Raw genomic sequence first — 13,677 nt, forward strand, 5'->3', positions numbered from 1 at the left:
TAAGTAACAGTGGGATTCTTGGCTGTGGCAGTAATTTACTTGAAATATTGAACTTTTAAAGAAAATAGTGGAGGCTGTTCAGGTAAGTTCATAATAATTTCTTGAACTAAAAAATGCAATTTATTGTTATTATAGTCCATCATGGTTTAAAAAACTTACCTTGATTATGCAGTGATCAATGGTAGTTTTTTTCTTGATTGTTTTTGTTTTGTTTTTTCTATTATGCTTGAGAAATTCATGTGATCACAAGAAGAAAATTCTGGATTTTGTTTTTGAGATGCCTTTGTAGGGATTTGGGGACAAAATTAAGGTTGAAAATTTTCAATGACATGTCTCACTTCCTAACGAGTGCTTGCCTCACTACAGTTGCCTTGCAGGTAAAGCAGACAGATATTCTAAGATCCATTTCAACCTTTTCTCTAGAATTTGGTATTTTTCAGGTCTGGGCACTTGAAATGGAGTTAATTTTTCCTTTGAGGTCATTAATTATGTTTGATAAAATCATCATATTTACTTTATTCAACTATGAGTCTTTGCTGAACTTCACATTTCTTTGATAACTTACAGGAAACGTTACCATATAATCTTAAGAGGAAAAGATGGCATATATACATATATATTTTTTTCCTGAAAGAGTTAACATTCTAACTGGAATGTTTAATATTTCTTTAATATTTATTTAAACTTCAGTGTTATTTTTAATATTTATAAATGATTCCTATGTTTGAACATGGCCTTATTTTAGGTATTTATTTCTCAACGTTGAGTTGCTCTATGAACTTACAAATAATTTTCTCTTCTTTAAGAAAATGTAAAATTTTGCTTTTTAAAATTTAGGGTTAGCCTGTCAGTTATTCAGACTTTTTGGATTTTGTTCAGTTTGACTGTTTTCATAAACTTAAGGTCTTATGAGCTCCTTTGTAGTCAGTCCATCCTACGTTAGAGGACGTCACTGTTGTGTATTGATCACCATTGATAAATCTGTTTTTGAATTTCATAGAAATATAATGGTACAATATGTACTCTTTTTTCTCTCCGGCTTCTTCCACTTCACATAATGTTTTTGAAATTCATCTGTGTTGCTGCATCTATCAGTACTTGGTTCTCATTCTGCTCAATGACATATCATTAAATGAATATGTCACATTTTGTCTGTCTAGTTTTCTGTTGATATGCTCTTGGGGCAGTTTTTATTTTTGGGGCTATTGTGAATAAAGCTACTATGAACACTCTTGTACAAGTCATTATGCATTCATTCCTCTTGGGGAAAATTCCTAGGATCAGTATTGCTAAGTATAGAGTAGCTTATGTTTCTTAGAAACTCTTAGAGTATAGGGCAGTTTCTTTCTTTCTTTCTTTTTCTTTTTTTCTTTTGAGACAGGATCTCACTCTGTCACCCAGGCTGGAGTACAGTAGTGCGATCATAGCTCACTGCAGCTATGAGCTTCTGGGTATAAACCATCCTCCAGTCTCAGCCTCCCGAGTAGCTGGGAATACAGGCATGTGCCACTGCATCTGGCTAATTTTTTTTTTTTTTTTTTTTAAGTGAGAGACAAGGTCTCTCACTATGTTACCCAGGTTGGTCTTGAACTCCTGGGCTCAAGTGATTCTCCCACCTCGGCCTCCTAGAGTGCTGGGATTACACCTGTGAGCCATACTGTCAGTCTAGGGCAGGTTCTATTAATATGTTTCTTAGAAACTGCCAAGTAATTTTCTCAAGTGCCTGTCCTGTTTTCTTTTCCCATGAACAATGTATAAGATTTCCGTTCCTCTGCATCCTTGACAACACTCCATACTGTCAATCATGTTAATTTTAGCCATTTTAGTGAATATATCTCATTGTGGTTTTAATTTGCTTTTCCTCATAACTTTTTTTAGTGAGCCTGACATTGTGAACATTTTCCGATAACTTCTGATGTTGAGTACCCTTTGTATACTGTTTTTTTTGTGTGCATGTGTTTTTTTTTTTTTTTTGTTGTTGTTTTTGCCATTCAGCCACCTGCTTTGTAAAGTACTCCTGCTTTTTCTTTGATCACCGTACACCCATATTGCTATTTAACTAGCTTTTGTGGTTTCATTGCCATTTGATGTTAAAACTCATTGACCTATGTATAATCTGTGAATGTAAAAATTAGTTTAAACATAGATAGCTTTATTAGAATTCTGAAAAGCCAGATGATATTGGGAATCCAGAATTGAGTGTTCACATTACAGATTTTTGCTTCTTACAAAATATCAGCTGAAAGATACAACTTTTTTATTAAAACATCATCTAGTTGTCCAATTAACTGAAATTATATTTTAATATGTTAAATAATGTGTTCATCTATTGAGGTTACATTACATCAAAAAGTAGTATGACCTTGTGGATCTGTTGTCAAGTTCTTTCATGTTTGTTGCTTTCATAGGCATTTTCTCAACTTTTCTTGGAAAATGTTGGCTTTTGAATTTTTTGCCTTATGCTTTTGCTATGTCATTCACTGTCTTCACTATTTCTTTATACTGTCTGTTGAAAATACATTCTTTGTTGCTTAAAGAGAATCTTACAGTTAACACTAGAATAGAGCAGCTTTGGTGAAAGGTAATCCTGTATATTTTGACAGCTATGAATTGCTTGTAATAGCATTTAGTTTCTTTGTTGCTGTAGCAGCCAGTGTTGTGGTCTGTGCCTTTGTCATGAAGGCAAAGGATCATATTCAGTTGTAAACACTCCTCGATATAAGATTTCTCTGGTGGTTATGTTAGATAACATGGAAATCCCTACCCCTCCAAAATCCGCAGACTTCAGAGCATACCTTTCTCCGAAAGGAAACCCTGCTGTTGAACAGTGAACATGCTGGTTAAAAGAATCCTGGTCCCTGTGGCTCAGCACAACAGGTGTCTGCCTCACAGGAAATCCTTGCCTTTTAAGCATCTTTCAACATATGCCATTGTTAAAATCCTGTTTCTTCAAGTTTTACAATTCATATGTTGTAATTTGAACAGCTCAGCCTCCATGCTCCAATCATATATTATCTGTATTTTATACATTTCATTCCTTAGGACTTACTTTTATTATACATAATTTATATATTACATAATATATAACATGTAATAAATGAATAATAGTATACCTTGTGTCTTCAGGGAAAAGAATATCTTCTTTTACTCAAAGGCTGGGAGAATGTTACATCCATTATCACATAGTTTAGCATTCTCAAAAGAATGGGGCTTCTGTATTTAAAAATATCTTTACATTTTATTTTATTCTTTTTTAGAGATAGAGTGTCACTCTGTCACCCAGGTTGGAGTGCAGTGGCATGATCATAACTCACTGCAGCCTTGAGCTCCTGGGCTCAAGTGATTCTCCCATCTCAGCCTCCCAAGTAGCCAGGACGACCTGTGTGTGCCACCGCACTCAGCTAATTTTTACATTTTTAGTAGAGTCATCTTGCTATGTTGCCCATGCTGGTCTCAAACTCCTGGCCTCAAGCAGTCCTCCTGTGTCGGCCTCCCAAAGTGCTGGGATTACAGGCATGAGCCACCGTGCCGGCCTTGTATTTTAATGTTTTATTCTTTAAGTCATAGAAAAGTATGTGTGGTATTGACTGTTTACATTTCTGACTATATGAAAAATGTCTCTATTCAATCTCGGGGTGGTTAGAGGGGCCTTTTTCACTCGCTCTTGTTTAAATGTTTTGGCATGAGGATAAAATCCCGCGTTAATGTGTGTGCAGTTCTTAGTGACCCAATTTTATTCTGAAATTAAAGACAGACCACCTGTGTTCAAGATGGTGTCATATAGTTGTTACAGTTATACTTTTAGGATTTCACTTAAGGGAGACCTTTCTTTTAATTTGATTATTGGTTGTTTTTTTTCATATTAGGCAGTATCACTTTGATGGATATGCTGTTCTTCAGAATGAGGAAATATTAAGTGCTGTCTTTGTCTTAGCTTTCTAGGACTTCACATATTTTGAAATCCATATTATGAGTATCATTGAATAGATGTGTAGTAGCTCATTGTGATGGTTTTATTAGGGTTGATTGCAATGCAATGTACAATCAGCCTTGTCACTTTTTTTGTAAGACCAGTTTAAACAGAACTCTAGTAATTTTTCAAATATTGAATAGAAGTAATGAGAAAAAAATGACCCTTTTAAAAATTAAATATTGGGCCGAGCATGGTGCCTTTGGGCCGGGCATGGTGGCTCACGCCTATAATCCCAGCACTTTGGGAGGCTGAGACTGGTGGATCACCTGGGGTCAGGAGTTCGAGAGCAGCCTGGCCAACATGGTGCCCTATCTCTACTAAAAGTACAAAAATTAGCTGGGCGTGGTACCGTGTGCCTGTAGTCCCAGCTACTTGGGCGGCTGAGGCAGGAGGATCATTTGAACCCGGGAGGTGAAGGTTGCAGTGAGCCGAGAACACCCCACTGTACTGTAGCCTGGGTGACAGAGACTCCATCTCAATACATAAATAAAAATTTAAAAATTGAAATTAAATATTGACAACTAAAACTTGGCTAAATTCTGGAAATTCCTTTTCTAGGTTTTAGTAATGGTTTATAAATTGAGTATTCACATGTTTGAGAAGCTGAGAATGCTTAAAGTTTTTAGTAAGCCTGATGTTTTGAGAAGGATTAAGTGATGCTGTTGTCCAGTTTGGTTTATGGTTCTGTTTATTTTTATTGTCAGCCTTTACTGTACCGAAGGCATAAACAGTTGTTCCTCCATTTCCTGGGAGGTTGCTTCTGCCCCCATGAATATCAAAATCTGCAGATCCTGAAGTTCCTGATATAAAATACTGTAGTATTTCACATATCCCATGTATATCCGCCTGTATACTTTAAATTATATGTTGCTTATAATACCTCATACAGTGTAAATGCTATGGAGCTATATTGTTTAGGGAATAATGACAAGGAAAAAAGTCTGTACATGTTCAGTTATAGACACAACCACTGGGGGCCTAACTACATTTTCTTTTCTTTCTTTTTTTTTTGAGAAAGGGTCTTGCTCTGTAGCCCAGGCTGGAGCACAGTGGTGTGATCTCAGCTCACTTCAACCTCCACATCGTGGGCTCAAACGATCCTCCTGCTTCAGCCTGCCAGTTAGTTGGGACTACAGGCATGTACCACCATGTGCGGCTAATGTTTGTATTTTTTTGTAGAGACGGGACTTTGCCATGTTGTCTAGGCTCTTCTCAAACTCCTGGACTAAAGTGATCTGCCCACCTCAGCCTCCCAAAGTGCTGGGATTACAGGCGTGAGCCACCGCGCCTGGCTTCTAACTGCATTTTCAATCCATGGTGAATATAAGGATACAGAGTCTATAAATTCAGAGCTTGCATACAAGAGTAGATAGAATGCCAGTTGCTGGTGGAAATATATAAAAAATAATTTTTTGTTCATTTATGCCATGCCTTGTTTTAAAAAATACTTACAGGCTAGGCATGTTGGCTCACACCTGTATTCCTAGCACTTTGGGAAGCCAAGGCAGGAGGATTGCCTGCGCTCAGGAGTTCCATACGAGCCTGGACAACATGGCAAAATCACATCTCTACAAAAAATACAACTAGCTGGGTGTGGTGGTGCGCACCTGTAGTCTCAGCTACCTGGGTGGCTGAGGCAGGAGGATTGCTTGAGCCTGGGAAGATGAGGCTGCAGTGAGCCATGTTCACACCACTGCACTCTAGCCTGGGTGACAAAGCAAGACCCTCTCTCAAAACAAAAACAAAAACTCCAAAGATTTGATTACAGGGACCCCATGGGTCCTCTTGGGTTACTGGGGTGCATTACCGTGTCTGTGGATCCCCTTTACTTGCAGGCACAATCTTGTCTACAGTTTCTGCATACATATTTCACATACACTTTTTGGGGGGACAGTTTCAGGCTTCATCCAATTCTCAGGCAAATTGGGACCCAAATGGGTTTTAACAACACTGATCTAGGGTAATGATTTCCAATATTTTTGGATCATGGACCCCCCCACAGTTGAAAATTGAGCACACAGCTGTATGGTTATGTGTCCCAAAATGCAATTGTGTATGACTGTATGAATATTTCAGGCATATTATAAAACATATATAACTGTACACATAAACCTATCCTCTGTTGAAATGTTTTGGGTACATGCTCTTTGAAGAACGTTGATCAAGGTCTTACTAGGGTAAGAGTCTTTTTCTGGTGGAGCATGACACACACATTGGTATTCCCTGCCTTGGTACAAGTGGAATACGGTTTTGCAGACACAGTAGGAGTGAGGATCCTTTGTGGGATTTTGCAATACAAGGTTTCAAGCTGTGTTGTGCTGAGGTATCAACAATCTGTACAAGAGGGCCTGTGGAAATAAGGAGGACTTAGTCAATTCTTAATAAATTATTAGCAGATCTGAAAATTATTTGGTATTTAGGACTTAATACTGTTTACTGTATAAGATAAAATGAAGCTGAATTTTAAGTCAGTTGATGTTCTTTGAGGAAATGGAGAGTATTTTGAATTAAAAAGAAAATCCTTACTGAATGGAAATAATCAGAGCACGCAGCACTACATGGCATCGAACCCTCAATTACTGTTAATGAACTTTATGAAATGAGTTAACTCTGATTTTTCTCATTGTTTATTGAAATCAGTTTTTAAAAAGGCTAAATCTGATTTCATTGTATTTCTAGGGTGATAAAAGAAAACGTGGCTGAAGTTACCTGAAGTTCAGCTTGCAGTGTTAATTCAGAAGAGTTAAGACCAGAAGTACTGGAATCATACTTCCTTTCAGGTCGGTCTGTATCTGCTCATTATTTTCTAACAGATCTTGAGTATTCATTTCTTCCTAGTTTTTTCTAGTCAGTTCTTCCCGATTCTGATCCTGTGGACTGTAATGAACATAGGTAATGGTCCCAGTGTTTTGAGTCAGTAGAATATTTATGAATAGTTTATAGCTGAAGCTGAAGCCTCTATAGCTCGGCCTGTCTTCATAGGAAACCCTGGCATCACATCTCAGCAAGGCTAGAGGGGACTCTCAGCTTCGCCTTGTCCTCCTCTTTCCTCACTGGTGTAATGCGTATATTGATTTGTCTTCAGGTAAAACTGGACTAAGAGGGGAAATGACATAGAGGTCTTGGAGTGAGGAGAGAGAAAAAAAAGGTCTTTGTAAAAAAATTTCCTATTGATTTTTAATGACCTCCAAACCTAGAATTTTAAACTTGTGTTTCTTTGGAAAATATGTAATCTTAAAAATGGATCTGCTCCTCCTCCTCTGCTTTCTACTTTTTCGGAAAGGGGTCACAATCTTTCTGTTCTTTTGTTATGTCACTCATAAAATATTATTGAAACATTAACGCAGTCTTTATGACAAAATTCCCATGGGTACATTGTCATTCTAATAGATCCAGAAAGTATTAAGTGTATGTCTTTTCTAGCTCCTGTCTGGTGATACTAAACATTATTGTGTCTTACTCTTGCTGCTACAAGTTGTTCTGGGGACTAGGAGTGACTGTGTTGCCTGAGAGCTTCTTGGAAATGAAGTGTCTCCCACACAGGACAGAGTCCTGCAAGTTGAAAAGTCCGTTTTAACTGTGAAGATTAGGTCTTGTGTACTAATGAAGACGTTTCTTTTCTAGGATTTGTGTGCACTTGGTTTGAGATGCACTGATGTATTCTGTAGTTTTGAGAAATTTTACCTTTTCAAAGTATCTGACACCTCATGCAGCACAAAATGTGACAGCTGTTTTGCATACTATACCCAGCTCTAGAAAGTTAATCTCAGGCTTTGGTTCTCAACCCTGGGCCCTAGACCAGCAGCATCATCATCTGGGAGCTTCAGAATGCACATTATCAAGCCACACCCTCAGCCTATGCAATAGAAATTTTGAGGATGGAAACTAGAGAATAATTTTATAGTCTATGGAGATTTTATTGAAATTAAACTTTCAAATTGCTGTATTAGGTAGGTATCTGAAAATCCAAAGAACGAATCTCATATATGGGTAAGGAAATATATGGGAAAGGAAAAAAAATTGTGTACGTAAGCTATCTGTGGCATAGAACAAGCCTGTGGCATTCTGTGGCCTTCAGAGAAGGGGAGAGAGATTCTATAAGCTTATCAGGTAGATTTGTCATTGGAACTTTAGGATTTTTAAATTTTGGTTAAAATATGTGAATACTGTTACTTCAGTTAAAGTAACTCCTTTTATAGATTTTACTTTCTAACAAAGTCAGTGAAAAGAAACCGAGGTTCACTCCAGAAACATGTAAAGAAAGCAAAATTATTAAAATGCCAAATATTTAATTCTTGTGACATTGAATCTGCTTTTATTATAAAGAGTTAAGAAATTGCCATTTCCATGACAGTTTCCTCCAACAATCTTAATATTGAACCTTGAATTTAGGTCTGCTGGTCAGTGATTCTAGTCTAGCAAATTACTTTAGGACTGAAAGCTCTTGTTTCTTTAGAAAAATATACTGTGGAGATTAGATCCTGTTTACTAGTGAAGACTCTGTCTCTTTTCCAGGTCAAAACATCTTGTGGGAAATATCCTGTTCGTGATCTGGGAGAAACAAGACAGAAAACAAATCTTACTTCATTTATGAATTCCTTACTCCATACAAGCAGTTTATGGATGTCTGGGCAATCACAGCACTTTCCATTTAAAAACATGCTACAGGGGCACATTTTCTGTGGTTAAAAATGATCTCCAGAATAAGGGTAAACTGCTGTTTTCCTTTGTATCGAGGGTTTTGGCTTTTTATTTGTAAATTAAATCAAGATGTTACCTACTCCTTGGTGTGGTGGTCTTGCTGGTTCATGTTGGGAAGCAGTATGGCAACAATGCACAAATTCAGAAAAGCCAACAAATCCCTCCTTTTCAACGCTCTGTGCCTGGGAACCATTAGAGGAGTTTTAAAAACCATCCCTCATAGCCCACAATTTTGGGTCAACTCTCAAAATTGGGAATAAGAAAACTGGCATTGTTGGGAGAAAAATCGTTTTTACTGAAGCATGAACTGGCTCAGGCAAGCAAATAGCGGGAGTCGGCACAGGAAGGAGGAGTGTGTGCTGCGGGGATGCGTGGTGGCCTCACCTTCAAAACTGGTGCCAGGCGGACAGATGAGTCCTTGATCTTGTTTCCATTTGACTGAATTGTGAACCTTCATTGTCTTCACAGTCATTTTTTTTTTTTTTTTTTTTTTTGAGAGGGAGTCTTGCTCTGTCGCCCAGGCTGGAGTGCAATGGCGCAATCTCGGCTCACTGCAAGCTCCGCCTCCCGGGTTCACGCCATTCTCCTGCTTCAGCCTCTCCGCGTAGCTGGGACTACAGGCGCCCGCCACCACGCCCAGCTAATATTTTGTATTTTTTAGTAGAGACGGGGTTTCACTGTGGTCTCGATCTCCTGACCTCGTGATCCGCCCGCCTCGGCCTCCCAAAGTGCTGGGATTACAAGTGTGAGCCACCGCGCCCGGCCGTCTTCACAGTCTTGCCACTTTCCTAGTGAGGCTTTTCCAAACCTGGAAGGAGACGTCTAGAAATCCCAGCTTTGCTGTGTAAGGACCATTAGCTGCAAGTCAGTGGAAGTCTATAGAAAGCAGTGTGGATTCCATAGTGGTCTTGACTTAGCAAGGATTTGGGACAAGTCTAAAACTTCAGACTTAAAGCTTTGAAACATGTTAACTGCATGAAATATTAAACATTTCGAACTTCTTTAGCCTTTGTCATTTCGTGACCCAGGTTTTTCATAGTCTGTTGCATGTCTCCTGCTTTTCCTTGTTTTGCTCATCATCCTCCTTGAGCTCCGCTGTTTTCATTCTGGGCATCCAATCCAGCCTTTCATGGTGTGTGCTTCATCGGGCCCCTGGTTCACATGCTGAGTGCCTTATAAGCCTGGCCAGCACTAGTATGTCCTCATTAACAGTCGGCTTCGTTTGGGAGGGTGCTTCACTTTCAAAGCTACCCAGTATAATGCATACAATGCAGTACAAGCGGAACTCAGAAGTAGCACCTGAGCTTCAAATAGACTCTCCTGATCATTCTACTGAATAAAAAGATTCTCCACATTTAAGAATACAGGATTGACTTGCGAGGATAGTGTGTAAAAATGGAATAGTTTTTCTATTATTTCTGGACTGAAACCAAACTCCTCATATCTAACTGTAGTTATTCAACATTATCAGAATCCCTGTTTTGGCAGAACAGACAAAAGAACGTGTAATGTACTCTCTACTACAGCCATTACAGCAAACTAGATCTGAGTGCTGCTGCTAGTTAAGTTAATTGAATAGCCAAGTTATGTTGTCCTTACCCAAGTAGACAGACAGTGGAAAGGAATAATGGCAGAGGACATGATGCGAGTCTGGCCACAGCCATGCATCCCATCTGTGGTGATCTTAGTCCTGAGATCACCTATGTCCTAGGCCATGAACTGAATCATGTACTAGTACCGTATCTGACTTCATAGCTTTCCAGGGGAAAAGACTAGGAGATCCGGACATGACTAGGCCTATGTCCTCAGTCACATAAGCTGTGCTGCATACACTTTAACTGCACTACATGAGGTTGCCCTGGGCCTTGACCTGTAGTTCTAAACGTTGTAATAAACCTTTTAGTAAGGTGCTGCCTGAGAACTGCTTTGTTTTCCAGAGGGATCATTGCTCAGGCTTTTTTCCCCCGATAATTTGAACTGTTTGACGATTCCTATTTGGTTTGTATCTTAGACAGCCCTGCCTTCCTGATAAACAGCAGGTCACCTTCTCACGTGTTCCTCTCAGGCTGTTCATTCACATCTGTAGTTGGACTCACTCCTACTGTCTTATTTACTGCTCCTGACCTGCACTGCTGCTAACTCAAATCTCCCTTTTCCCCCAGAAAGCTATGAAATCAGATATACTACATGATTCAATTTAGTTGAAAAAGTCCAATCTTGGCCCTCATTTAGCTAGAAAACCACAAGTATCTACTATCTTTTAAAGTTTTCAGACTTGAGATATAAAAGGAAACAGACCAACATCATAGTGTTTTATTGACAAAATCATAGGAAAAGGCAGTTTTAGGATGTAAAGTAAAAATGGTTCTCTGAAATATCTACACAAATGTGAATTCTGAAAAGTTTTCATTAAAATCGTATTTCATACAATTATAAACTAATGAGGAACAAAACAATTTTCAACTTCTCCATAGTCCAGGCTGAGCTTGATTTATGCTTTGTCATACAGAAGCAGGAACTCTTCCCAGACAGGGTGGTCGCTCCCACACAGCTGACAGCCAGGCTTGGCTGTTACCTAAGCCCCATCTTCCCAGTCGGTGTTCAAAACAAGAGCACAAGGTCTGGCTTTTCAAAAAAACCGTATAGATTCCAAGAAACTTTTTTTTCTTTTTTTTTTGAGACAAGGTCTCATTCTGTCACCCAGGCTGGAGTGCAGTAGCCTTTCAGGGCTCACTGCAGCCTTGACCTCCCTGGCTCAAGCAATCCTTTCACCTCAGCCTCCCGAGTATCTGGGACTACAGGCGTGTTCCACCCCGTGTTACCCAGGCTGGTCTCAAACTCCTGGACTTAAGCAATCCTCCAGCCTCAGCCTCCAAAGCGCTGGGATTATAGGTGTGAGCCACCACACCCTGCTAAAAGTTCACATTTAATATTCTCTTTTAGGTCTCATAGTGGTCTGGTTTACATTCTTACTACATCTTAGATTCTCTTGTTAACCCTTTGAAAAGATAAGTGACTACAGCACATTTACAAAGTGACTGCCATCTTCACCTTTTGTGCTTGGGGAATGTGTGGCAACTGTCTACTAGAAAAAGATCAGGCCTCCCAACCCTTTCAAGGGCAGCAAACCCACACTTTATTTGGTGCTTGGGTAACTTGAATATAACGTGGCTCCCTTGCTGTAAGCAAATGTTTTAGAGCTGAATTTTTCCTTTTTTTTTTTTTTGAGCACAGACGTTCACCAGGGCTAGTAGAAAATTTCAAGTTAAGAAAATAACTCTTGCTGGGTGCAGTGGCTCATGCCTGTAATCCAAGCACTTTGGGAGGCCAAGGCGGGCGGATCACCTGAGGTCAGGAGTTCGAGACCAGCCTGACCAACATGGATAAGCCCTGTCTCTATTAAAAATACAAAATTAGCTGGGTGCGGTGGCGGGTGCCTGTAATCCCAGCTACTCAGGAGGCTGAGGCAGGAGAATCGCTTGAACCCAGGAGGCAGAGCTTGCAGTGAGCCAAGACTGCGCCATTGCACTCCAGCCTGGGCAGCAAGAGCGAAACTCCGTCTCCAGAAAAAAGAAAGTCTTTAATTTTCTTAAATAATCTTCGTATGTACTATCCACATCGTGGAAAAACTGAAATACGCAGTCTGGACATTGCACTGAGATTCCAGCATACTGGCACAGACACAGCTATGTCGCATCTTACAGACTACAACAGACAACAGGCTTAACTGCAAGAGGTTTACAGACAAAACTTTACATAGGTGTGCTAGAAGAATTCCAAACTGCTGTCAAAGAGTATAGGAATCAGTCTGAAGATAACTCCGCCCAGTCCCTTCTGTTTGGTCACTGCAGCTGCACTCTGTATGCACCTATTAGCAACTTAACCTGTTGAAAGAAAAGAATGCAGGTGTCAGTACAGATCCAGATTTCCCCTTTCTTACAAGAAAAGAACCACACATGGCCAAGATTTGCTTCTATTATTTGGCAATATTTTCAAGTTGCTTATCGATTTACATTGTTAGATCATTGCCATTTTAATTCAAGAAATAATTCCAAGTGCTTATAATTTTATATTACTGTTTTATTAGAGAGACTATTTTGTCCAGCCTCCTTTCATACAAGAGAGGATAGGGACTGGCCTGAAGACATACATTTGGCAGTTCCATACCAAGGCCTAGATCGTGATTCAGATGGCGCCATCCTCTAGAGGCGTTTTTCTCAGCTGCAACCTAGTCCTTTTCCTGCCGCATTACTATGTCTAACACACTGTAGACAGAGAGAGGGTGCACCTAGCATCACTACCCTAGGTAGTGCCTGTCTCTAGGACAGGTACACCAGGATTCTTGGAATTTTTTTTCTAATTTTGATAATCTGGAGCAACAACTTGAGTAGTGACACGAAATGTGAAGAAAGGACTGTCACCTTGGCAGAGGGTGCTTCTGTCAACCTTATGAAGAGTTTATTGGGACCTGCAACAGGGCTGAATGAGTAAACAAAATGACTGTCCTACAATGGAAAGAGAAAAAAAAAGTCAATGTTTTCAAACTTACACCAGAAACCCTTAAAACACCAATGATGTAAAAGAATCATAAATAAGTTTTATTTTTTATTTCATAAGTCAAGATGTTGTGGAGGAGGCCAAGGCGGCCAATCGCTTGAGCCCAGAAGTTTGAGACCAGCCCGGCCAACATGGTGAAACCCCGTCGCTACAAAAAATACAAAAATTAGCCGGATGTGGTGGCATGCATCTGTAGTCCCAGGTAGTTAGGAGGCTGAGGCGGGAGGATTGCTTGTGCCTGGGAAGTCAAGACTCCAGTGAGCTGTGATCCGCACCACTGCACTCCAGCCTGGACAACAGAGCGAGACCCTGTCTCAAAAAAAAAAAAGGTGATTTATTTTTCCCTTGATTTATTAAAAACATACAAATGACAGAATCAATCTGGGAAATTGGATTAGAATGCACCCAGCAATATACAGTATAAGTGTTAAAATGTCTGTATCTAG

General features: G+C 39.6%; 2 protein-coding genes across 9 annotated transcripts in view; one reads left to right on the top strand and one right to left on the bottom strand.

The window, feature by feature from the left end:
* Positions 1 to 8,753, top strand: part of PSPC1 (paraspeckle component 1) — a 106,344-nt gene extending 97,591 nt beyond the window's left edge. For 2 of the 4 annotated variants that reach the window (XR_010115995.1, XR_010115991.1), the window contains 2 exons: positions 6,653 to 6,753; positions 8,489 to 8,753. The gene's annotated coding sequence lies outside the window, so the exon portion shown is untranslated. Of the gene's footprint in view, positions 1 to 6,652; positions 6,758 to 8,488 lie in introns of all 4 variants that reach the window. The other 2 variants (XR_010115992.1, XR_010115994.1) reach the window with 1 other exon arrangement.
* A 2,220-nt stretch (positions 8,754 to 10,973) lies between these two features.
* The window catches only part of MPHOSPH8 (M-phase phosphoprotein 8), a 75,177-nt gene continuing 72,473 nt past the window's right edge, over positions 10,974 to 13,677 (bottom strand). For 2 of the 5 annotated variants that reach the window (XM_063619019.1, XM_063619018.1), the window contains one exon: positions 12,740 to 13,179. In XM_063619019.1, coding sequence (XP_063475089.1) covers positions 12,994 to 13,179 — 186 coding nt within the window. In that variant the 3' untranslated portion in view covers positions 12,740 to 12,993. Of the gene's footprint in view, positions 12,559 to 12,739; positions 13,180 to 13,266; positions 13,545 to 13,677 lie in introns of those variants that run through there. The other 3 variants (XM_055244057.2, XM_055244058.2, XM_063619020.1) reach the window with 3 other exon arrangements.

This window comes from Symphalangus syndactylus, chromosome 15 (genome assembly GCF_028878055.3).
Source record: "Symphalangus syndactylus isolate Jambi chromosome 15, NHGRI_mSymSyn1-v2.1_pri, whole genome shotgun sequence".
In the NCBI taxonomy this organism is placed as follows: Eukaryota; Metazoa; Chordata; class Mammalia; order Primates; family Hylobatidae; genus Symphalangus; species Symphalangus syndactylus.